The 23077-nt window shown below is 52.8% G+C and overlaps 1 protein-coding gene across 1 annotated transcript; it reads left to right on the top strand.

Annotated features, from left to right (window-relative positions):
• Positions 1 to 7411: 7411 nt before the first annotated feature.
• Positions 7412 to 19553, top strand: Il4r (interleukin 4 receptor). Its single transcript, XM_032892692.1, has 9 exons — positions 7412 to 7566; positions 8891 to 9029; positions 10658 to 10809; positions 11573 to 11724; positions 13068 to 13224; positions 14492 to 14591; positions 16288 to 16366; positions 16786 to 16835; positions 17166 to 19553. The coding sequence occupies exons 1-9, from the start codon at positions 7416 to 7418 to the stop codon at positions 18649 to 18651; spliced, it is 2466 nt and encodes an 821-aa protein (XP_032748583.1). The 5' UTR covers positions 7412 to 7415; the 3' UTR covers positions 18652 to 19553.
• Positions 19554 to 23077: the final 3524 nt, after the last annotated feature.

Below are 23077 nucleotides of genomic sequence, written 5' to 3'. Positions count from 1 at the left end.
TTGTTTTGCTGGTCATATAGTGGGGTACAGCTTGCCCTGCCTGTCTGTGGTGGGGATGTAGCTCAGTGGTAGAGCACTTATCTCCAGTGTGTGCTTCTGGGCCTGGATTGGGTCCCTAGCATTACGGGAAAGTAAATACATTACTGAAGAAGTCAGGCATTGCAGACATGGGCATGCGCTCCTCCTCAGGCAAAAGCTTCTTGGCTGGTATTTCAGGCAGTGAGGCTGGCACAGGCAAAGGCCCTGTAGTGGGAAATCACCTGGCCAGGATGAATGTTGTGGGACAGCATATCACTCCAGTCTGGCTGCCTCCTCTTTTGTGGCTGAGACGTGGACCTTGAGGGACCTTCGGTGGAGAATTAGCACAGAACCAGCAAAGCTCAGGGGGTGGAAAGGAAAGGGCTGGCTGGACTGTGGAAGGTAGACTGATGTGGGAGTGGGCTCGCCCAGGTCGGTGGGGCAACAGTAGTGAGGAGATCCATGCTGGGGAAGGAGAGTGGGAAGTGAAGGAGACCGTGCAGGTGACCTAGCAAGCTGGACTGCTCAAGGTATACTTGGGGACTTGGGTGGCAGGGGGATATGGGCTGGTAAGGACAACTCTTTGGCTCCTCATCGCCCAGTGTAGAAGATGGTAGTGAGGGCTGTAGACATTCTAGAATCTTCTTTGGCTCCTTGATGAGCAGGTGAGGAAGCTCTCCAACCCACCTCCCATCCCGTCACCATGGAACCCAGTATTGGGACATGGTAGTAGTCCTAGGAACAAAGAGGGTGGACTTTCCCTGGTGGGGCCAGTTCTGGAGTGGGGACCCCCTTCTGCCATTCTTTTCCTCTTTCTGGGATCTCCTAGCATCTCAGGTCTGCTCCTACCCACAGGACACCAGCTAATGATGGTGGTCACGTGGGGACCACAAGCTTAAGTGAATTAGTGATTAGTTATTTCTTTACTGTTGGGCACAGGGTCAGGCACAGGTTAGGCAGTGCTGTTTACAGATGTAGAGAACCAGCTGCTATCCTGGGCAGGCTCTTAGGTCATGGTGGGGTGGATGCTTGAGGGGCCTAGACAACACTAAAGGGTTCTAGGGACCCCAAAGGCCAAGCTCTTTGCCCTGTGGTCTTTGTAGCCTGACCCTGGAGAATCATTTGTTCTTCTTCACTTTGCCCATTTCTATGAGATAACCCTCACCATGAGGTTTAGTCTGGCCTTGAACTCCTGTCTCAATGTCCTTGTGCCTGGCTTCAGGGCACCCCTCACACAGCCCTTTTGTCAGCTCCCTGCAAACAAAGCCCTGGCTAGTCACGTAGTTTACACCTCCCCAGCAGGTCGCCCCCATCTTCCTGGGATTTGGTCCCACTTACCCCATGCTGTGTGTTTTGGAATTGGAGATCCTGGGCTTCTATCCCACACTGGGAAGGAAGCTTGTACCTGTGAGAAACTTACTCCTGCTGTTGTCATGGCAACTAGTCTTTTTGCCTTTTTTTTTTTTTTTTCTTGTTCTTGACTTTTCTCAGTGGATGGAGGTAGTAAGCCTTTCTCACCGTTCTGTAAACCCTGTCCCAGGCCATGGTCGGTTTCTTTGCTTTCTTGAAACTGCCCACTGAGACAAGAAAACCTGTTCCCACTTCTCAGAGAAGGAAATTGCATTCTGAGAGGACCTCACCATGACCTCAGAGTTCTTGCGCAGTCGGTGTGGAGCTGCGCTTTGTCCTAGAGTCATGACCTATATCTTAGGTACTCTGGGGTCCCTGCCCAAGTGGCGGGCCCTTGCTGCCAAGGCCCATAACAGTACAGGGTTGAGACAGCAGGAAGAATGCAGACGAGTGCCCCTTGCCCTTACCACACCTGTCTGCAGCTGGCACAGGGGATTTAACTATGCCCAGTGTTGCCTGCTCTGGGTGTGGGGGAGGGGCACGAAGTTCCAGCCACCACTAGACAAGTTTCCTGTTGAAGGCAATGAAGACAATGGCAGACTCTGGACTTTGGTTTGACCACTCCCTGTTACCTCTCCGCCAGGCATCAGACCAAGAATTACACAGTCCGAGGCCTGGGTTCAGATCCCACCCACAGTAGTGACCAAGTGTGCATCCTTAGACAGGTTCAGAACCTCTCTGGGCCAGGTTGCTCCATCCCTAAAATGGGGCTGATACACCTACAATCTTCTCCGTGGGTGTCAGTGTTCAGGGGGTCCCTAAGAGGCAGTGAAGTGCACCCAGCTGTCGTGAGGTGAGGAGCTATTGCTTCTGCAGGTCTCTGGCAGGAGCCTGGTAGAGTCCAGACCACACTAGACAGAATTTAATCAGTAATCAGTGTTTCGGAGCCTTGTATCCTGTTTCTGGAACAGTAAGTAATGATTAGGGTGGTGCTTGATCACAGCTCGCTGGCCTCTGCCCAGAGCCTTGCTGTGGGCCAGAGACATAAAGTTCTAGGAAAGGATGGGGTATCATGCATCAACATGTCTCCATGGAAACCCTTCATACCCACTTCAGAGGTCCACACGGGGTGATGCAGTGGTAGTTCTGGCTGCTGTGGGCTGCCGTGCAGCAAGGCCGGTGTGGCACAGAGGTGCCACCAGAGTTCACAAGGAAAGGGCTATGCAGGCATAATCAGCCGGAGTGGGCACTGAAAGGAGTTGGACCCGATTCTCTCTTGGGCTTCCAGAATTTTCCAGAGATAAGCTTCAGGGATCCCATGAAACTACCCGAAGGACTCCCCGAGGGTACTGTCAGCCCGGTGTGTTCACAACTGTCAAGGGACGCTTGCATTTGGTAACTCCGACCCCACGATGGTTTCCCTTTTCAGGGGCTTAGAGCCCTGGCCCACGAAGGGATCCCAGGATACCCCTGTCCCTTCTGGAAGAGGCTCTAGTCATCACACAGCCTCCTGGGCTTTAGCACCTCTCTTCTCAGCACTCTCAAGCTGTCTATGAGGATATTCTGCCCCCGGGCCTTTGACTGGTGTCCACAGTTCATGCCATTCCTATGTCTCTTCCTTAGCAGGGTGCCCGAGGACACTCATCCTTGCACTAGGAATCAGGTCTCGATAGCCCTGCCCTTTCCCCAGTTCCAAAAGGACCTGCTTCTTGCCCTTCTTTAGAGTCCTCAATGGCTCCCTATTGTCCCTCAGACATCCCTGGTCTCTCTGGACTGGTAGACGGTGCCGCCACCAGGTCCTGCCAGCCTCTCTTGTTATTGCCAACCACACCCACATCTCAGCCGAGCCAAGAATTCAGCTGCAGGCAGGAAGCAGCCAGGCCCTCCCTGCTTGCCTGGTGGGTCAGTCACCTTCCCTCCAGGCCTCCTCAAGAGTTTTTCAGACTGCATAATGGACGTGGGATTATGCTGCCTTCACAGGGGGCTTTGAAAGTTGATTTGACTCACAGAGATCTGCCTGCTTCGGACTCTGAGGCTGGGGCCAAAGCCCTGTGCCACCACAGCCGGCCTTTGTGTTAGCAATTCCTAATGGGGAGGTCCTCAATCCTTCTTCCCCCATGATCCCTTCAGTCTGGTGTGAGCCTTGGAGCCTTTGGCTGGCCTACTACCTGGCCTGACAACCATCCCTGGCTCCTAGGTCAGTCACAGGATCACCCCTACAATCTTATGTTTGCTTGAAACTCTCCAGTATCTTCTTGTCTCACTCAGGTCCTTGTTAAAAGAAGAAAGGAGTGTAGCCAGCTGGTGGTACATGCCTCTCAAGAAAGATCCCAATTTTAAAGCCTGCCTGGTTTACAGAATGAACTTCAAAGCCAGACTCGATCATGTAGTAAGGCCCTGTCCTAAAATAATGCATATACACATACACGTGACTGGGCAATGGCTCAGATGCAGAGTGCTTGCCTAGCAAGTACCAGACCTTGGACTCAGTCCCCTGAAAGACAGTGGTATTTACAACTGTAGGAAGTGGTACATAGTAGGTGCTTTGAAGTACTTGTGATAAGAAAGGGTACGGAGGGAGGCAGGTAACACGTATGGGCTTCTCGCTCCACTATTGGAGCAGGAGCAGGCTGTGCTAGCCCCTCCCTGGGCTGAGCCAGCACAAATAGGGACCCTGGACTTCCCTGCCTCCCTGTCTGAGGTGGGGCTGTTGACGTGGCCGCCATTTCTGGGAACCCCAGTGGCGGCTGCCTAGAAGCAATGTGTCCTTGGCTCCCAGCCAACCCAGCCCAGCTGTCTTGAAGTTGGGAGGAAGTAGCAGGCCTACTTAGACTGGAGTCTTGGGTCAGTTGCTTCAGAAGCCACCACACCCCCTTGACCCTTAATCTCTCTTCCTCTGCATGTGCTGCTCGTCATAGTTCCGTTTTTCCTGTTTTGGAGTGCATTTCAAGAAGCGGCACGGTGGTCAAGCCCACAGATTGTGGATCCCATTCCAGCTCTGGGACCACAGCAGGCATCCTACCAATTCTGTGCTCCAGCGTCCTTGTCTATAAAGTGGTATCTGCCTCGTAAGGCATCTGTGAAGTAAGCCAGGGCACCAGTTACCATCACGTATCGCTGTGTAGGCAGAGGCTCCACCAAAGGCCTGTGTGGAGATTGTTGAATTTGTCCTTGCCTAATTCTCACCACTCACCCCTAACAGACAATTACTGAGCTCCCACTACATAATATGCCAGGCCGTGTTCTGGGCACTAGGGACAAAGGAACTACGAGGGCAGACATGAACCTGGCTTCGTATGACTAGCACTCTTGGGGACAGACCCTTAGCTCTGGTGACACATGCATGATTTAAACGATCAGCTCCTTCTTCAGGGAAGGGTCGAGGGTCTTGCTGAGTTGTGCTAGCTGGCCTTGATTTAGGATCCCCCTGCCTCCACTCCCCAGATGCTGGGATTACAGGCATTTACCACCATGCCTGGCCACAGGTTACCCCTTACACTTCCATTTCTTAAACCAGGAGTATCCTAAGGGGGTTCCGTGTCTTCTGTCTGTCCCAAATTCTTTGTTAAACCATCTGTATATTTAGCTTACTTTCCTCAAAGCGGTGTCGCACTGGCTTGTAGGGGCACTGACTTGCAGGATCTTTGTGTGTTAACACTGTTTGTTTGTTGGCAGCTTCTTCTGCTCTTCTTGTTTTTATTCTTTCCCTTTGCATGTCGGGGATGAAACTTAGGGTTTCAGCATGAGTTTTACCAATGGACCACATCTTCAGCCCTGTCCTTTTCCCAGTCTCTCTGCCGCCCATGCTGGAGTCAGAGACATTTTTGTGTAGCCTCCCGTGTCGGGGTGGAAACTGTGCCAGACTGAGGCAGGGGTGGTTGTTCTGGTGACAGGGCAAGGAGAGTCCTCAGCCCATGGGGAGAGCCAGATGTGGCTCACTGAAATGTTTCTGGGCTGTCAATGAGAAGGGAGCTGGTGGTCACTGCTCAGAAGGCCCTGGAGACTTGTGGGGCCTTGGGAGAGAGAGTAGAGTCTCAGAGGGGCTTGAAATTTGTCACCTCCCTGGCCCTGGGTCTCAGATTCTGTTACCAGGACCCGAGAAGACCACTGTTGCTAAACAATTTTTGCTCCGTGAAGCCCTTTCTTGACCTTACCACGGCTTAGCCAGGCTTCAGTGCGTCACACAGGCCGGTTGACATTTGAAGTTGACAGGTGCAAGGGTTGTTTCCACCGCTCATTTTACTTCATTGTTAGGTTCTGGCTGTAGTCCTAGAAGCTGAGGAACATACTTGGGGCTCAGAAGCAGAGGAACCTGGCTTCTGATTTTGGATCTGTGTGTTGCTAGTTCTGGGGCCTGCTGGACAAGTTCCTATAACCTGGGACTCAGGGTTTGCACTTGCTTTTCTTTTGAAGGTGCTGGAGAGGGAGCCCAGGATCTGGGGGCCAGGCACGCTGCCACTGAGCTGCATTCCAGTCTCTCCCTGTATAGCCCAGGTTGGTCTTGAACTCACGATCTGCCTGCTTCAGCCTGTTCCATGCTAGCATCTCAACACACTCTGTGCTGGGCTTCCTGTGTCTTCCCCGTATACTCTCTTTGTATGAGCATTCCCTTAACTCATCTAATGCTCGCCTTTCTGAAATCGTCTACTTCCCTCTGGAGCAGCAGGTCTCAGACTGCACACACACATGGAATGAACAACAGTTTGGTTATGATGGACCGGTGTGAGAAGGCAGTCAGTCCCAGGATACAATGGAGCTGAAGAGGTCTAGTGACTAGGGACATGGCAGCTCTCATGGTGTCACAGTGCAGCATTGTTTGAGGGCTGCGTCACACCCGGAGTGCTTGCTGCAGGTATACACACATGGAGGACAGTGACTTTACGAATGAACACTTGGTGACAGTGCAGACGTGTCTCTGCCTTGAGTGCTTACTGCACCGCTAGGGCAGTATCTGGCAGGATTGATGATGGATGGCATGAGCCACCTGTGGCTGGAACTGGATGCATGTATGGCAGGGTGACAACCTTGTGCATTGCTTCCTCATTGAAGCTCTGCCAGACCCAGCCTGACAGGTCCTTGCAGCAGGAGGAAGCAGAACTCCAGAGGCTGTGGGCTCATAGCTGCTTAGGGGCAAATGGGTCTGCGGCTGCAAATTTAGATGCAACCTCCAGATAGAGACCCAGACAGAGGGGGGCACTGGGGCTGACCCACTTCTGGGGGGGACTGGAGGCTGACCCACTTCTGGGGGGGACTGAGGCTGACCCACTTCTGGGGGGACTGGGCTGACCCACTTCTGGGGGGGGACTGAGGCTGACCCACTTCTGGGGGACTGGAGGCTGACCCACTTGGGGGGACTGAGGCTGACCCACTTCTGGGGGGACTGAGGCTGACCCACTCTGGGGGACTGGAGGCTGACCCACTTCTGGGGGGGACTGGAGGCTGACCCACTTCTGGGGGGGACTGGAGGCTGACCCACTGCTGGGGGGGCACTGGGGTTGACCCACTGCTGGGGGGCACTGGGGGCCCCTTGCAATGCTTCTCTCTCCCATCCCCCACTCCCAACTTCCCACCACCACCTCATTTCTTTTCTTTCCTTCTACTTTGAGTCTCCCTCCCTCCCTCCCAGATGCTGGGGGTGGAACCCAGGACCTGGTATATACCAAGCAGGCACTATGTTGCCCCCAGCCCCTGAGTACTCTCAGACCTGGGGTCTACTGTCATTTCCCTCCCTGTGACTCCCCCCAGCCTAGGTTGCTTTTATAGTTGAGCCAGCCAAAGGGCTTCCGCTGTGTGCCCTGCTGGGTTCGTCTGTTCATGTACTGCCAGCACCTCTGAGATGGGGCTGTCAGTGGATGGCCACTGAGCTGACAGGGAAACTGCGGCACTGGGTACAGCTTGCCCAGGTTCACAGCTGGTATGTAAGGGAGCCAGGACTTGAACTTGAGGAAGCCGTGAATGTGTGCCACAGCTCTGCTGAGACAGGCACACAGGGGCATGCTCTCTGGCTCTGTGTGGAGAGGGGCACAGAGACATGGGAGAGGGAGGCCATGCCACAAGTGAAATGGACCCCACTGACCTCAGATCATCGTCTGTCCACTCTTCTTTCTGCAGGCACCTTTGTGTCCGCAATGGGGTGGCTTTGCACCAAGTTCCTGTCCTCCGTGAGCTGCCTGATTTTGCTATGGGTGACTGGCTCTGGTAAGTCCCCACCTCTCATTCATTCATTCATCAACCACTAATGACATGTCAAGGTCCTCTGGTCCATCGCTGAACAGAACAAAGCCCTTGTGGGAATTGCGGAGGGAGGGCGGAAGTAGCCGGTAACAAATCACCATGACTGGTTATTTTCATTGACATTAATTCAAATTGAAAGTGGAGGCTGTCCGGGAACTAAGTAGAAAATAATTTGAGTTATATACCAAAGGTTGTCAAAAGATGAAGGGAAAATGTAGCTCAGGACTGAGTCTGGGAGGCTTGGGGAATGGGTAGATAGGGAGGGGGCATCGCACTTCAAAGCAGGGTGCACAAGGGACAGTGGCATCAACTTGGAGGAAGGCAGAGGAGGGCACACCAGTGTCTGCGGGTGTGTTCCTGGTGAGGCCCCCAGGGAGAGCCTGCCTGTCATGGGGTGGGAACACACGTCACAGGGTCCCTGAGTCAGAAGACCTTGCAGAGTCTGATCAGAGGGATTGAGTGAAGACCAGGGTGGCTCAGAGATCTGGAAAAAGAAAGAGTTTCTGGGTCAGTCTAGAAGGTCAGCACGAGGACACATGTTTCTCATTCATGTGGGCAGGTGTGGCTTACCCCTGTCAGCTCAGCACTTGGGAGACTGAGGCAGGAGGATTGTGAATTTGAGGCTACCCTGGGCTACATAATGAGCCGGAGGCTAGCCTGAGGTGGCTATGGAGATACCGTAAAAAAAATCAAATGGACACACAGATTCTATCCCAAGCCCAGACAAGGGCAGACTATTCTGTGTGATGGGAAAGCCCAGGGCAGCTGTTGGGGGAGAGGGGTCAGGAGATCAGAGTTCTGTTTGCTGTATAAACATTTCCTGCACACCCAGTGGCATGTGTATTGTGACTTTGTCTGGACAGTGGCCATGTAGGGCGTGGGTCAGGAAGCTCTTGAGGGCCCCAAATAGTAGTCACTCAACACTCACTGGCTGTTACACACACACACACACACACACACACACACACACACACACACACACCTGAATTCCTGGCAGGGAGCTGATGGATAAGTACCTGTCCCCTCCTCCTCTCTCCTTCCTGCTCTTCCGTTGGCTAAGCCTCTTAGGGAAGGGGTTGGGGGAAGAAAATGTGTAGGGTAGGCAACAATATAGGGCACCACCTCTTCTCCCAGTGCTTTAAGATGGGTGCTTCTGAGGGAGAGTGCACCTCTATGGCTGTGTGTGCGTGTGCAGGCATGTTTATCGTCTGCATGTGTGTCATGATCCTGTTTGTGCTAGCTTCCCTCTGACCTGTTCATGACTCCACTGCTCTGGCTGTGTCTGCAGGGGGCATCAAGGTCCTGGGTGACCCCACCTGCTTCTCTGACTACATCCGCACTTCTACGTGTGAGTGGCAGCTGGATAGCACTGTGGACTGCAGTTCTCAGCTCCTCCTGGACTACAAGCTGCTCTTCGAGTTCTCTGAGTAAGTGGGATAGTGGGGCAGCGCCCAGAGGTCTGTCCAGACCTTTGCTGTTTCAGGCGGGCACCGGGATATGTTGTGCTGTAGGCTCGCGGCAGCTCACTGAGCGGTGTCTGAGGTGGAGCCAGGTCTGGGATAACGAATCCTGCGTGATACCACAGTTGAGCCAAGCTTGGAGCTTGGTGGTTGGTGCAGATCTACAACAACTTGAGATGCTGAGGTAGAAGGATCAATCACAAGTTCAAGGCCCAGCTGGGCAATTTAGTGAGATTCTGTCTCAAAATGAAAAGTGAGAGGGCTGAGGGTGCGGCTCAGTTGGCAGAAAGCTTGTCTGATGGATGACCCTGAGTTCTGTTATCAGCCCCCCGCCACCACCACCCACAGGCTGCAGAGGACACTGTGGGACACTGGATCCCTGTCACTGTGTCCTGGGACTGCAATGTTGGACTGGACCAGCATTTGAAGTTAGCCAGGATTAGAGATACAATACCGCCTCAAAAAAGGAAAAATTGCAAATACGCTCAGCAAGATGGCTCAGCCAATCCCTGAGGGCTGGAGTTTAACCCTCAGGATCCACATGTCAGGAAAGAAAGAACCATGGAACAGTTTGATGACGTCTGAGCACGCTTAGCCATGGGACAAGGCTGTGTGGGATTTGTTGTGAAGGTGCAGGCATGGTGTCCAGGGGTTGCTCCAGGACATTCCCTGGCTTCTAGGTGCTCTGTGAGCACTGTGCCTAGGACTAAACCAAGTCCACAGATTCAGCACTCAGTAGCACCCGGAGACACACAGACACTGCCCTAATGCCTGAGGGGTGACCCTCTACCCTCCTATTGCCTCAGGGCAAGTGTCCTGGACTTTTGCACATCTGCACAGACCAGGCACTGACAAACTATGGACCTCAAGTCAATTGGCCACTGCTTGTTTTGTGGTTTGGTTGGTTGGTTGGTTTGTTTGTTTGAGGCGGGGTCTCTCTATGTAGCCCTGGCTGTCTTGGAACATGCTATGTAGACCAGGCTGCGCTCACACTCACAGAGATCTGCCTACCTCTGCCTGTGCTGGAATTAAAGGTGTGCCCAACCACAGCAGGCAGACTACCGCTTTTATGAATAAAGTTTTATTAGCATACACCCTTGCATTCATTTACGTCCTGTCTATGGCTGCTTTGCAGTTTTGCCGTAGTGACAGAAACTATATTGTCTTTTCAAAAGCCTTCAACTTCCTGTCTGGAATTTTATAGAAACTGAGTTTTGGCCCTTGGTCTGGTCCATGAGATGTGGGTGGCCCGTTTGGTGGCCCTTTGGCAGAATTATATCCCGATGTGTACGGGCAGGAGACGTGGGAGGTGTGCTACAGCTTATCAGAGTCCCCTGTAAACCAAGGGATGCTGGGACACCGTGAATTACTTAATGCTCCAGCCTGGGGTGAGGACCACAGCCAGAACGGCCATGTCCAGAATGAGGTGGGCAAGGTCTCTGGCCAGCAAGATGCTAACCCCAAGTCATTTCCATGTCTGGTCCTGGTTGCCTTGGTCTTCCTGTCAGGTGGGGGTAACCTGGGAAGTTGTGGGGGTACCAGGGTAGCTGGTAACTATGGGCGGTGATTCCCTAACATCGTTTTTTTGTCTGCAGAAACCTCACATGCATCCCCAAGAACAGTGCCGACACCATGTGTGTGTGCCAAATGGCCATAGAGGAGCCGATCCAGGCAGACACATACTGGCTGGAACTGTGGTCTGAGCGGCGACAGCTGTGGCAAGGCTCCTTCAAGCCTAGTGACAATGGTAAGGCCCGTCTGGGTGCTCCAGTGCGGGAGGTGGGGCACACACTGACTGCAGGTCAGCTGCTGCTTTGTCCTGTGCCTTGAGTGTGGAAGGCTGACCTTACTCTACCCAGAGTCCCCACAGCAATCCCTACCACAAGCTCCCACATAGTTTTGTTTTATCTTGTGCTTGTTTGTTTGTTTGTGTTATTGAGGATGGAACCCAGGACTTGACAGGGAGATGCTCTACCACTGAGCTAAACCCCTGCGCAAGCGTAGTGATAACAGGAATTGAAAGCCAGAATTTGCTGCTGTGCAACCAAGGGCAAATCGCATCACTTATCTGAACCTCAGTTTCCAAAAGAGACTGATTAGTCTCATTTCGTAGATCAGAGAAGGCAATCGGTTTGCCATAGGTCACACAGCTTCTCAATGCCAGAGGCAGAATTGAAGACCACATATCCGAGACAAGATCTCACAGTTTTCGATCTGTGGTTAGAACTGCTGCTCAGACCACTGGGCACCTACAAAATACTAGGATTAACCCATGGATGGGTTTAAAATCATTGTCACATTGACCTTAATATATGCTCTGCCGCCATGATCTCATGGGTAAGGTTACTTCGGAAGAGATGGGCCTGGTGAGGTGGTACACCCCTGTAATCCCAGCATTCGGGAGTCCAGGAAGGAGGATCAGAAGTTCAAGATGAAGTTGTTAATAGGGACATCAAAACAAAAGAGATTCCAGGGCTCAAGCTCCTGACCCAGGTGCCCTTCCTCCCCAGTGAAGCCCCCAGCTCCAGACAACCTCACACTCCACACCAATGTCTCCAAAACACTGCTGCTGACGTGGAGCAACCCATATCCATCGAACAACTTCCTGCACAATGGCCTCATCTACATGGTCAACATCTCCAGAGAGGACAACCCGGCAGAAGTGAGTGGGCACCGCGGATCCCTGCCGTTGCCTGGGAACAGGGCTGGAAGGGATGCTCCGTCCTTGGAGTTGGGAGCTGGGGGGCGGGGCATCGGGAGGATAGTGAATGAGAGAACCTGCTCTTGGCCAGGCTCTGCCCCAGGCGTGTCCGTCCCCTTCCTGACCCTGCATTTGCAGTGTGCAGTCACGTGGGCCGGTGTTCCCTCACTAAGACAAAGAGCCAATAACATCAGCTGTAAGAGAAGATGTCTATTTAAACGCATGAGTTCCTAGAGATCAACCTGTGGTCTTAGGACCCCATTACTCTGGGCCCGGGGTTGATGCAAGCATCATGGCAGAAACATGATGGAGTAGAGCTGCTCACCTCATGGTGGCCAGGAAGCAGAGAGAGAGGGGATGGGGTGGGCACACACAAGCATACACCCACTGTCATAATATCCCAGAGAACATGCCCTGTGACTCCTCCTCCTCATACTAGGTGACACCATTCCACACTAGCTCCACTCTAGGGACCAAGCCTTTACTACATGGACCCTAGGGAACATTCTGGATGCAGACTACAGCAGGAGGGGGACTTATTCCTGCAGTCTTAACTCACTTAGTAAGGGGGCTTTTGGGCCACACCTGCTTCCCAGCGGGGTACACATGAGATTATGGGTAGCAGAGTAGTGACTTCAGACTGGGCACACTCCTGGTCACATTTGCCTTTGTGTGTTATTCATGGTGACCTGTCTTCAGTGTGTAGATGGGAGCAGAATTGAACTGGGTGTAGTGGCCCAGCCTGTAACCACAGTTCTCAGGACGCTGAGGCAGGAGGATGGGAAGTTCTTGACTAGCCTGGTTACATAGGCCCTTTCAAACAACAACAATAACAAACAAACAAAATCCTTCTACCCTCCTTCTCCCAAAAAATAATTTCTCCACAGAAGGGATCATCAGATAGACAAAGGCAGGAGTCTGTAGGGGCAGCCTGGCCCTTGCTTTAGAAACAGGTCATTTCCTGCTACTCATGTCTTCTTTCCCCTCCTTTCTAGCATCCCCACTACTGGGATGACCAGAAACCCAAGGGTGACCTCTTTGAGGTTACTTACTCAAGATCATACAGCTTAGCCTTGGTTTATGTTGTGTTCAAACCCAGTTTAATCCAGATAATAGCTGATGCCAGTCATTGGAGAAGTCAGGGGAGGGCTGGCAGCCTCCGCCTCATTCTCCTCTTAGCAGTGGCAGGGGTGTGGGAATGATCCCATTCCCAGCACTGAGGGAGCACCCAGGGCAGCAGCCAGGCTGGGAACCGACACACATACCTGCCAGCTCTGCGTTCACATGTCCCTGTCTTCCTTCAGTTCAAAGTCTATAATGTGACCTACTCGGAACCCAAGCTGAGCTTCCCAGTCAACACCCTAAAATCGGGGGTGCGCTATAGGGCACGTGTGAGGGTCTCGTCCCAGAGCTTCTCTGGCATCTGGAGTGAGTGGAGTCCCAGCATCACGTGGTACAACTGTGAGTATCAGGGTCTTGGGCTGTGAGGATCTCTACAGCTGTGTGTATTCTCTGTTCAGAAATTCCCTCTGGCTGACCTCGGGTTTTCAGTTCTGGGATACCTCTAACTATACCTCCCTGTGGCTATGCTGTAGTGACCAGAGGGCTGCAAATAGGCCCACAGTTTCCATGGTTGTCACTGATGGGTGCCACAGACTGACTGAGTCCTCTTTCTATACAGTCAGAAATAGCCGCATAGTCAGGACTGAGGAAAATTGTGTGAGGTTAACGCAGTGGTACTGCTGAGAAGGAGGGCTTGTCCGGAGCAGGCATGATGTACAGCACACTTTTTTTTTTCAGCAAATAATGTCAATCTGTGACTGAATGACCTTGGGGGCTCCAGTGGTGAGGAGAGCACACAGAGCAGTGGAGCTGGTATGCCAAAAACAGAAACGCAGGAGATGGGTCAGTGCCATAAGGCCCTGAGTTTAAATCCCCAGAGCCCCTGTAAAAGCCTGGCACAGTAGCATGAATGCATAATCCTGACAGAGAAATTAGGAGAAGCCGGTGGCCTGCTAGCCTGTGCAGACGGTGAGAGCAGAGCATCCGAAACAGTGTGAAAGGCTAGGATGGACACATGTATGGCTCGCACACTCCTGCGCTCAGATCCTAACACACGCATCGTGAACAAAAGATTAAAAATGGGTGAAAAAGCACAAATGTAAACAAAGAAACCAGGTAGATCCAGGTGAAAGCAAACGCCAGGAAGGAAAGGAGGCAGAGTGCAGGCCTGGGTGGAGGAGAGGGTGGGAGATGATGTCAGAGATACCTCAGAGTCCGTGAACAAAGAAAAGATTCCTGTGCTTGCACTGAATGTGTGATCTTCTAAACCACACGGCCCTCTTAGCCTGTGAGAAAAGCATATTTTTAGCCCCGCTGAACAGAGGAGAACCCCAAGGGAGCAAACAACTTGCCCCGGGTCACTCAGGACTTGATGGAGGCTGGCTTTGAACTTGAGCCCTCCAGCGCACTTGACCTCTGAGCTCTGGGAAAACGAGACAACTCCAAGCTGTTGTGATCTGGATGTGGATCAGGGACACTGAGGACAGGGACAGGGACTGGTGCGAAAGAACTTGGTGTATAAGGTGGGGGTTAGGGGGTTGGGGAGACAGGTGGGAGAGCTATCTGCAGCCAGGTAACCAAGGGTCCCTGGGAACCCCAAGTGAGGACGCAGACCGCACGTGACACAGGGTGGCCTCCCAGTTCATGACTCTTTTTCTCCTTGCAGACTTCCAGCTGCCCCTGCTGCAGCGCCTCCCGATGGGCGTCACCATCTCCTGCATCTGCATCCTATTGTTTTGCCTGACCTGTTACTTCAGCTTTATCAAGTGAGTTCCTTGGCTCTCACTTGGCTGGTGCCTCTAGCTGGCCCTTCTGCAGTACCTGATGTGAATGCCCTGCTTACCTCTCCTGACTGCCAGAGGTCACAGTCACCTGGCTGGCTGAGAAAAGGCTGGAAGTCTGCCTCGCAGGCCAGGGCAGCCTGTGGCTGGAGGCTTCTCCACAGTGGCTGTGCTCTGGAGAAAAGAAAGCCAAGTGGGAGGCAGTAATGGTGGGTGCTCTGGAGAGAAGGAGCTGAGTTGAGGCTAAAGAAGGGTCGATTTTGGCATAGAGGAGATGGAGTTGTCCTCTGTCCCTCTCAGTGTCCACAGTATGCCATGGTTAATGTCTTCGTCGTCATCGTCTTCCTCCTCCTCCTCCTCCTCCTCCTCCTCCTTCTCCTTCTACTCCTCCTCTTCCTCCTCTTCTTCCTCCTCCTCCTCCAATAATGGCCATAACAGCAGCCCTTTAAATTTAAATTTATTTTTAACATTAAATTTTAACTGCATTGTTTCTCCCATATATTTTGTTCCTCCAAACACCTCTTTAAAAACTCCCCTCCACTCTCCTTTAAATCCATGGCCTCTTAAAAACTGCAGTTTTTTAAATTAATTTTATTTGTACATATATGAGTACACTGTCACTGTCTTCAGACACACCAGAAGAAGGAATCAGATGCCATTACAGATGGTTGTGAACCACTGAGTGGGTGCTGGGGTTTGAACTCAGGACCTCTGAAAGAGCAGTCAGTGCTCTTAACCATGGAGCCATCTCTCCAGCCCAGTCCATGGCCTCTCATTTCACTGTTTCATCCGTCACCCTAACATAATATACGTATCTGTATAGACATACTCATTCTTTTCATTCCTTTTCTTTCTTTTTTTTTATTCGATATTTTTATTTACATTTCAGATGCTGTCCCCTTTCCCAGTTTCCCATCCATAAACCCCCTATCCCTTCTCCCCTCCCCCTGCTTCCATGAGGGTGTTCCCCCACCCACCCACCCCTTCCCACCTCCCTGCCCTGACATTCCCCTACACTGGGGCATCGAGCCTAGGCCAGACCAAGGGCTTCTCCTCCCACTGGTGTCCAACAAGGCCATCCTCTGCCACATATTGCAGCTGGAGCCATGGGTCTGGCCATATGTACACGTCTTGTTTCTCTTGAAGGCCACCCACAGCGGCTTCTCTTTTGGCTGTTTTTCTGACTTAGTCTCTGTGGCCCTTGCACAGGGATTGACACACATAGTAGGTGCTCGAAAAAAACTGTGGGAAGATGGTGGGGTGAAAGCCACAGGGGCCAGTCAGTCCAGGAAGAAAGGGGAAGCCTGCTTCTTCATGGCCTCTGACCTCTCAGGCCTGTTAAAGCCAGTGTGGTACAATGCTCCTCCTGCTCCCAAAGGAACTCTTGGGGGAGCAGGATCCTTGCTATACAGCTTGAGTCTTTGCTTGTGCCCTGGGGCAGAGAGGTATCCTCCCCTGAGCCTGCCGGAAGATAGCAGCTTTGCCAGTATCACGCTCTCCCTGGCCTCCTCTGCCCATTTAGAATGGCGATGGCGATGACAGTTAGGATCAAGGTTGTTGTATAACCAAAAGGGAATCAGTGTGGCCTTGGTGCCCTGGGAGGAGTGCTGGCTAGGACACTTGGAAGAGCCCCTTGGCCGCTGTGCATTCGGAGACTAACCCACTCCCTTTCCATCCTCAGGATTAAGAAGATATGGTGGGACCAGATTCCCACTCCAGCCCGCAGTCCCTTAGTGGCCATCATCATTCAGGACACAAAGGTAATCCATAGTGTGACTCCCAGCCATGGGTAGGGTGGGCTCGAGGAACAAACAGTCAGGGCTAGGCAGGATGGTGCACGGGCAGAAAACTACACAGTGGACACTTGCAAAGCCCCTGCCCACATCCATGTGGGCCCAGTACTATTTCTGCCATGTTCTGCTAGTCACAGGGAGTTGTATGGCCAGATCAGAGTCAAGGACGGCACAGGCAAGCTGAAGTATCTGAGGGCATTTGCCATCTCTGATGCCCTTTCACCCAGGTGGCGGGGGGTCAGGGGGAGGCTGAGGCTCCCAGAGTTCTGTGGGGCTTGTGTGGATCTGAGCTGTCTAGGCATGGTTGCTGTCTGTCAAAACACCTAGCCTTCTGCGGCTGGGTTGGGCTGACAGGCATCCCCCCACTGATTGACTGTCTATTTTAGGTGTCCCTCTGGGAGAAGCAGACCCGAAACCAGGAGTCAACCAAGAGCCGGTATGTATCTGAACTTGAACTCGGGTCATCGTTGCTGTGGGTTTGTGTGGGAATGTGATAGTTAATCGGCTGGTAGCTATCAACTCCCCTTCCCTGACCCTACACAGCTGCCGCCTCCCTTCCTAGCCCCAAGGGTGGCAGGGGGTCAATTGTGAGCAGCCGAGCGTCTCCATTCCGCAGTGAGAACAGGCTAAGTATTGATTTTTAAAGTCAGAAGCCCATGTCTATAACACCCCAGTATCAATACAGGGTGGTTCCATGCAGGATTCTGAAGGATGAATAGGAGTTTTCCAAGGGTGGCAAACTGAACGCTAAGTTTTACTTCTGCAGGCACTGGAAGACTTGTCTAACCAAGCTGCTGCCCTGCTTGCTGGAGCATAGAGTGAAGAAAGAGAGAGGATCCCCGAAGGCTGCCAAAACCAAGCCTCTCCAGAGTCCTGAAAAAGCAGGCTGGCATCCTGCGGAGGTCAGCAGGACCGTCCTCTGGCCAGAGAACGTTAATGTCAGTGTGGTGCGCTGTATGGAGCTGTTTGAGGCCCCAGTACAGAATGTGGAGGAGGAAGAGGATGAGATGGTCAAAGGGGACCTGAGCATGTCACCTGAGAACAGCGGAGGGGGCTTCCAGGAGAGTCAGGCAGACATCATGGCCCGGCTCACTGAGAACCTGTTTTCAGACTTGCTGGGGGCTGAGGACGGAGGCGTTGGCCAGTCGAGCATGGCAGAGTCATCCTCCCTTCTGCCTTCAGAAAGTGGGCAAGCTTCTGCGTCCTGGGCCTGCTTCCCCACGGGGCCCAATGAGGTCACAGGGCAGCAGCCTCCACACCCAGACCCTGAGAGAGCAACTGGCACAGCCTGCGCACAGGTCCCCCTTGTCATTTCAGACAATCCTGCCTACCGGAGTTTTAGTGACTTCTCCAGCCCGGCCCCAAATCCTGGAGAGCTGGCTTCAGAACAGAAGCAGGTTGGACATCTGGAAGAAGGGGATCCTCTGAGCCCGGTTGACCCCCATTCTTCAGGGCCACCAATGCAGCAAGCGGAGAGCTGGGAGCAGATCCTTCACATGAGTGTCCTGCAGCACGGGACAGCTGGCTCCACCCCAGCCCCTACCAGTGGCTACCAAGAGTTTGTGCAGGCAGTGAAGCAGGGTGCCTCCCAGGACGCTGGGGTGCCTGGTGTCGGAGACACTGGTTACAAGGCTTTCTCGAGCCTGCTCGGCAGCAATGGCGTCTGCACAGACACAGCAGCAGCAGGGACTGACAGTGGATGTGGAGGGTACAAGCCCTTCCAGAACCCTGTTCCTAACCAGTCCCCCAACTCCATGCCCTTATTCACCTTTGGACTGGACATGGAGCCGCCACCCAGTCCCCTGAACTCAGCCCCACCCAATAGCACCCCAGAATGCCTTGGTCTAGAGCTGGGGCTCAAAGGAGGCGCCTGGCTGAAGGCTCCTCCTCCTTCAGAGCAGGTGCCCAAGCCCTTTGGGGATGACCTGGGCCTTGGCATTGTGTACTCGTCCCTCACCTGCCATCTGTGTGGCCACCTGAAGCAACACCACAGCCAGGAGGAAGATGGTCAGATCCATGTCATTGCTAGCCCTGGCTGCGGCTGTTGCTATGATGACAAATCACCATCCTTGGGGAATCTCTCGGGGACCTTGGAGAGCTGTCCTGGGGAAATGCCACAGGAAGCCAACCTCACCTTAGCACCCAGGACACCCTCCAATTTGTCAGGGGAGGGCAAGGGCCCTAGCCACTCTCCTGTTCCCATCCAGACTACTGAGGTGCCTGTGGGCACTCTGGGCATCACTGTGTCTTAGGTGAGTGTGCTATTGTTGCTGAGGTCTGTGCTAAGGCCAGGGTTCCTCCAAGCCAGGGAAGTGCTTGCTGGGAGACAGCCCAGCTGACAGGTTTCCCAGAAATCGAAAGAATGGTGAAGTGAAGATGTGAACTTGGCCTGACCCTAGAAGCTCAGAGCCTGGCTGTCTCCCCTACCGTTGGCCTGGGCTCTCCTCCCTCACAAGGGATTCAGTGACTCACTTTGCTTTCTCCCACAGTAGTGCTGACATTCTTAAGCCCTGGGCTCTCCTGGCTCTTGTTGCCCTACCTGCTCAGGCCCATTCTGTCCACCCAATAGACCGTTTGCCCAAGGCTCACAGCAGTCCTGGCATAGCTGTCGGGTTCTCCCAGCTGGAAGCTGGTCCTAGAAACTTGCAGTGGCTCGGGAGGCCCTAACTAGTGGAAATTTTGAGTTAAGGGAGGGTAGATACTGTGAGGCCATTCATTAAACAGCTCGGACTGAGACTAGAAGCAGAGCCTGCTGTCCCAGCTTGGCCCAGTTGTGGAAAGCAACAAGAACACAAACTTGATTGCCCAAAGTCACTGCCAGTGACCCACATGTGGCCAGCAGCCAGGGATCCCAGGATGTGGAAGTGGGGATCCCAGTAAACAAACACAGCTGCCTAGTGGCAGGTCCCAGAGGATACCACCGCTGGCAGCCAAGGCGAGACCACAAGGGAACTGTGGGGCTGGTTCTGGTTGGTGGCCAGGTGGTAGGGATGGCAGATGGCAGACTGCAGTCTGACTGCGTTCTGGAGGACGGGACCAGGCTCAGGACTGTCTGCTCGTGTCCCTACCTATGGGACACCTAGTATGTTTGCAAGGAGGGCAGGACAGAAGAGGTCACGTGGAGCTCTATGTCAATAAAGACTCTTTATCTTGTCATTTGTCCTTTATTACACACACACACACACACACACACACACACACACACACACACACACACACACCAGACCTACAGGAGCTCACTACAGACCTCCTGGCAGCCGTGTGCAACAGCTGAAATGTGCAGCATGAGGCCTGGGCAAAGCCACAGGAGTTGGTTCAAGGGGATGACTTGGGAATGGGGCAGAGCTGCGGCCCCTCCATCCTCATCCTTACCCTCCAGCCCTGCAGCCACAGCTTGTGCCCATGTGTACCTGCTCAGGGGAGAGAGTAGAGGACCATTCTCCAGCTCCACCGTCTTTAGTGAGGGCTATTTCTAGGGCAGGGGTCCTCTGTCCCTCACCTTTAGGCCGAGTGCTAGAGCTGTTGGACACTCCTTAGTCCACAGAGGACGGGACACTGGCTGATAAGGATTGCTGGATGTGGCAAGGCATTGACATCAGTAGGCCCCTACGTCTTAGGCAGAGGAGTTGGGGTGTGGCAATCCGCCAGGCCAACGGAGAACTTCTGTAGTCTGTATTTTGAGTATGATGTTCAGAAGGAAAGACCAGAGACAGGTCACTCAGGGAGGCTTGAAGGAGGCCACTTTTGAGGTGAGCGCATGGTATCTGCAAAAAGCCAAGACGAACTCAGAACACGCAGCAGAGGACTCGCGTCTGAAGTTTGAGGCACAAGGAACTGGTGTGGGCACAGCATCAGAGATCAGGGTCCTGGCATGATGGAGGCCGGTGTGCCGTTGGATACTAGTGTACCTTAGTTCTGCCAGCCTCACACTTTCACATCCCGGAACAGTCTTCCAAAAGACAAGGTCTCTCTGTGGCTCAGACTGGCCTCTAACATCACTGAGTGCTGGATTGCAGGTATGTGCTACTACACCCAGCTTCCCAGAATAAGCTTACCACACCCCTAAGCAGGAGTTGAGAGGAAATGGAGCCTTCCAAGGTCTACCTCCCGGGGGTGTCCCTCCCACCTGACTGAAGAAGTCTGGGTTTAAAATCCCCACGGCTCATGTTTGCATCCTGGAGGGAAATGACTCCACAGGAATGAACTAACTGTCCGGGAAACTGCTCCCAGTATGGCCTTGGAACTTCCTCTGTAAAGTATCTTTTCAAAGCTCCCTCCGGCTGGGCATGCTGGTGCTTGTCTAAAACAGTGGTAAAGAGCCCGGAGAGTTTAAGGCTAGCCTAGGCTCTTACAGTGAGACCCTGTTTCAAAAAACCCAGCTCCCCAGTCTGACACTTGACCTTCAAGCTCTGACCTCTGGATTAGCCCAGGGTTTCTTCACTGGTCCTCTGTCCTCTGCCTCCTCTCCCTTTACACTGCCTGCACCCACTCCCGTCGTTTGCAAACCAGGAAGCTGCTAAGATCTCTGTGGGCTCCATTACTACCCTCTTTCCATCTCCTGGGTGTCCTCTGGTGACGTAGGTGCCAGAGTGAAAGGTACACAAGCCTTAGGCACTTGGGATTCTCTGTCCTGCTGTGACCTTGCCTTCTGCCTGGGCTTCTTCCAGATTCTCCCGCCTGCAGTCATTGAAGGTGCCAGCCTGTGCCCTCCTGGCTCCCATACTCACTCAGTAGCTAAGGCTCCCCATTGTGAGTTCCAACCTCCACCCGTCCCGCCTCTTCATGCTAGTCAATTGTCAAGTTTTCTCAGATCAGGAGCACAAATCAAAATTTCATTTCAAATTTGCAGAAAGAGAATCGGGACACACCAAGAAATGGGTATGTGTGCCAGGTACATTTCTCAACTGCCAAAAGCCCCAGGGAAGCAGCAGCCTACAGGAGAGGCCTGTTTTGATTCACAGTTCAGAGTATTCCTTCCACCGTGGTGAGGATGGCATGGTGGCCTCAGTGGCTTTCGGCTGTGGAAAGAATTGCAGTGGGGCTTGTCCACACCCGAGGGACAGGAACTAGAGATGGCCATCACCTTCAAGGACCATGGGTGGCTGCCTTCTGCTAGAAAAGCCTGGTACCCAAAAGGTTCCACCATGTCCCGGAACAGGGTCACCAGCTGGGACCAGGTATTTAAACACATGAGCCTATGGGTTTACATTTTATATCCAAACCATAGGACGCTGGCTCAAAGCTCAGTCTGAAGAAGGGACTTTGTAAGCAAGTGACTGTGTACAGCAGCTCTACCCCACACAGCTGTGGGCTGAAATAGAAGCAGCCAAGGTTGCTTTCTGTGCTCTCGCCCTGTAGCACACACAAGTTATAAAGAAAAGAGGCTTATGTCAGTTCATAGTTCTGAAGTCAAGGGGTGGAACCCTCAGGTGAGTCAGGGCATCCCATAGGAGAATATGTGTGTGTGCTCGTGTATGTGTGAGTGTGTGTATATGTGTGATGTGTGTGTGCTTATGTATGTGTGGTGTGTGTGTGCTTGTGTTTGTTGATGTGTGTGCTTGTGTATGTGTGTATGTGTGTGGTGTAGATGCTTGTGTATGTATATGATGTGACTGTGTATTTGTATTATATGTGGAGTTTGTGTGTGGTGTGAGTATATGAGTATATGTGTATGCTCATTTATGTATGTGTGTATATATGTACGTTTACTTCTATGTGTGTGTGTGTGAACGTGTGTGTCTGGTTTCTGTGGATAATCATTATGATTCCAGAGCCTACTCTAATGAGCTTACCTAACCCTGATCCCTCCCAAAGGACTCTCTAAATACCACAGTGAGTAATCCTCCTCTTAATCCCTCTCCACAGGCATTCAAATCCAGCCAAGTTTCCCAGGGCAGCACACAAAATTCAAACCACACAGGAAACACTTCCGGGTACTTAGTCTTGAAATGTGGCTGGTTCGACTAAGGAGCTGAAATTTTCACTTAAAATGAACACTTTTATTTGTTTATTGGCATCTAAGCTTTGTTAGTCAATGTTTCCTTTATCTCAACGACCTCCACCTGGAAAGGATGGGGAAAGGTCTAGAAAAGTGGAAAAAGAAAGGACCCAAGGGTCTGTGGAAGGTCCCTGCGGCTGGTGGGTGCATCCAGCCAGGTGTTGTGGGCTGGGATTTTCCCAGCAGCCCCCGCTGTGCTGGATGCTCTGGAAGACACTGTGAGCAAACTTCATCTGCTTTAACTCGGTGGAAGAAAACGCTGCTTTGGGTTTATTTTGGGTTGGTTCCTGCCTCGTGGGTGGTCGCGAAGCGCGCGTGTCCTGTTCAACTTTTCTGACATAGATTTCCCACTTAGGTCATTAAATAAAAACCAAAACCGCGGGAGCACTGCGCACTGTGGGTTTGCAGCGCCGGTGACGTCGCGGATTTGCGGTGATACCACAGAGAGCTCAAGCGACGTCAGTGTCCGTGGGACCGTGGGCATGGCGTGTCATCACTCTGGGGTGAAACGCAGGGGAAAAATGAAGGCAGGAGCAAGAGACACCCAGGAGCTCCTGTGTCCAGAGGGCCCAATGTATACAGGGAGAAGGGAAGAGCTATGCCTTGGTCCCTGCTGCCCCCTGGTGGCCGGGACTGTCTCAGCACCGTCCTGCGTTCCTGGAGCTCCCCAGCTGCAGCCC

This window comes from Rattus rattus, chromosome 2 (genome assembly GCF_011064425.1).
Source record: "Rattus rattus isolate New Zealand chromosome 2, Rrattus_CSIRO_v1, whole genome shotgun sequence".
Lineage (NCBI taxonomy): Eukaryota > Metazoa > Chordata > Mammalia > Rodentia > Muridae > Rattus > Rattus rattus.
The sequence above is the reverse complement of the archived record's forward strand: the minus strand, read 5'-3'. Positions and strand labels throughout refer to the sequence as shown.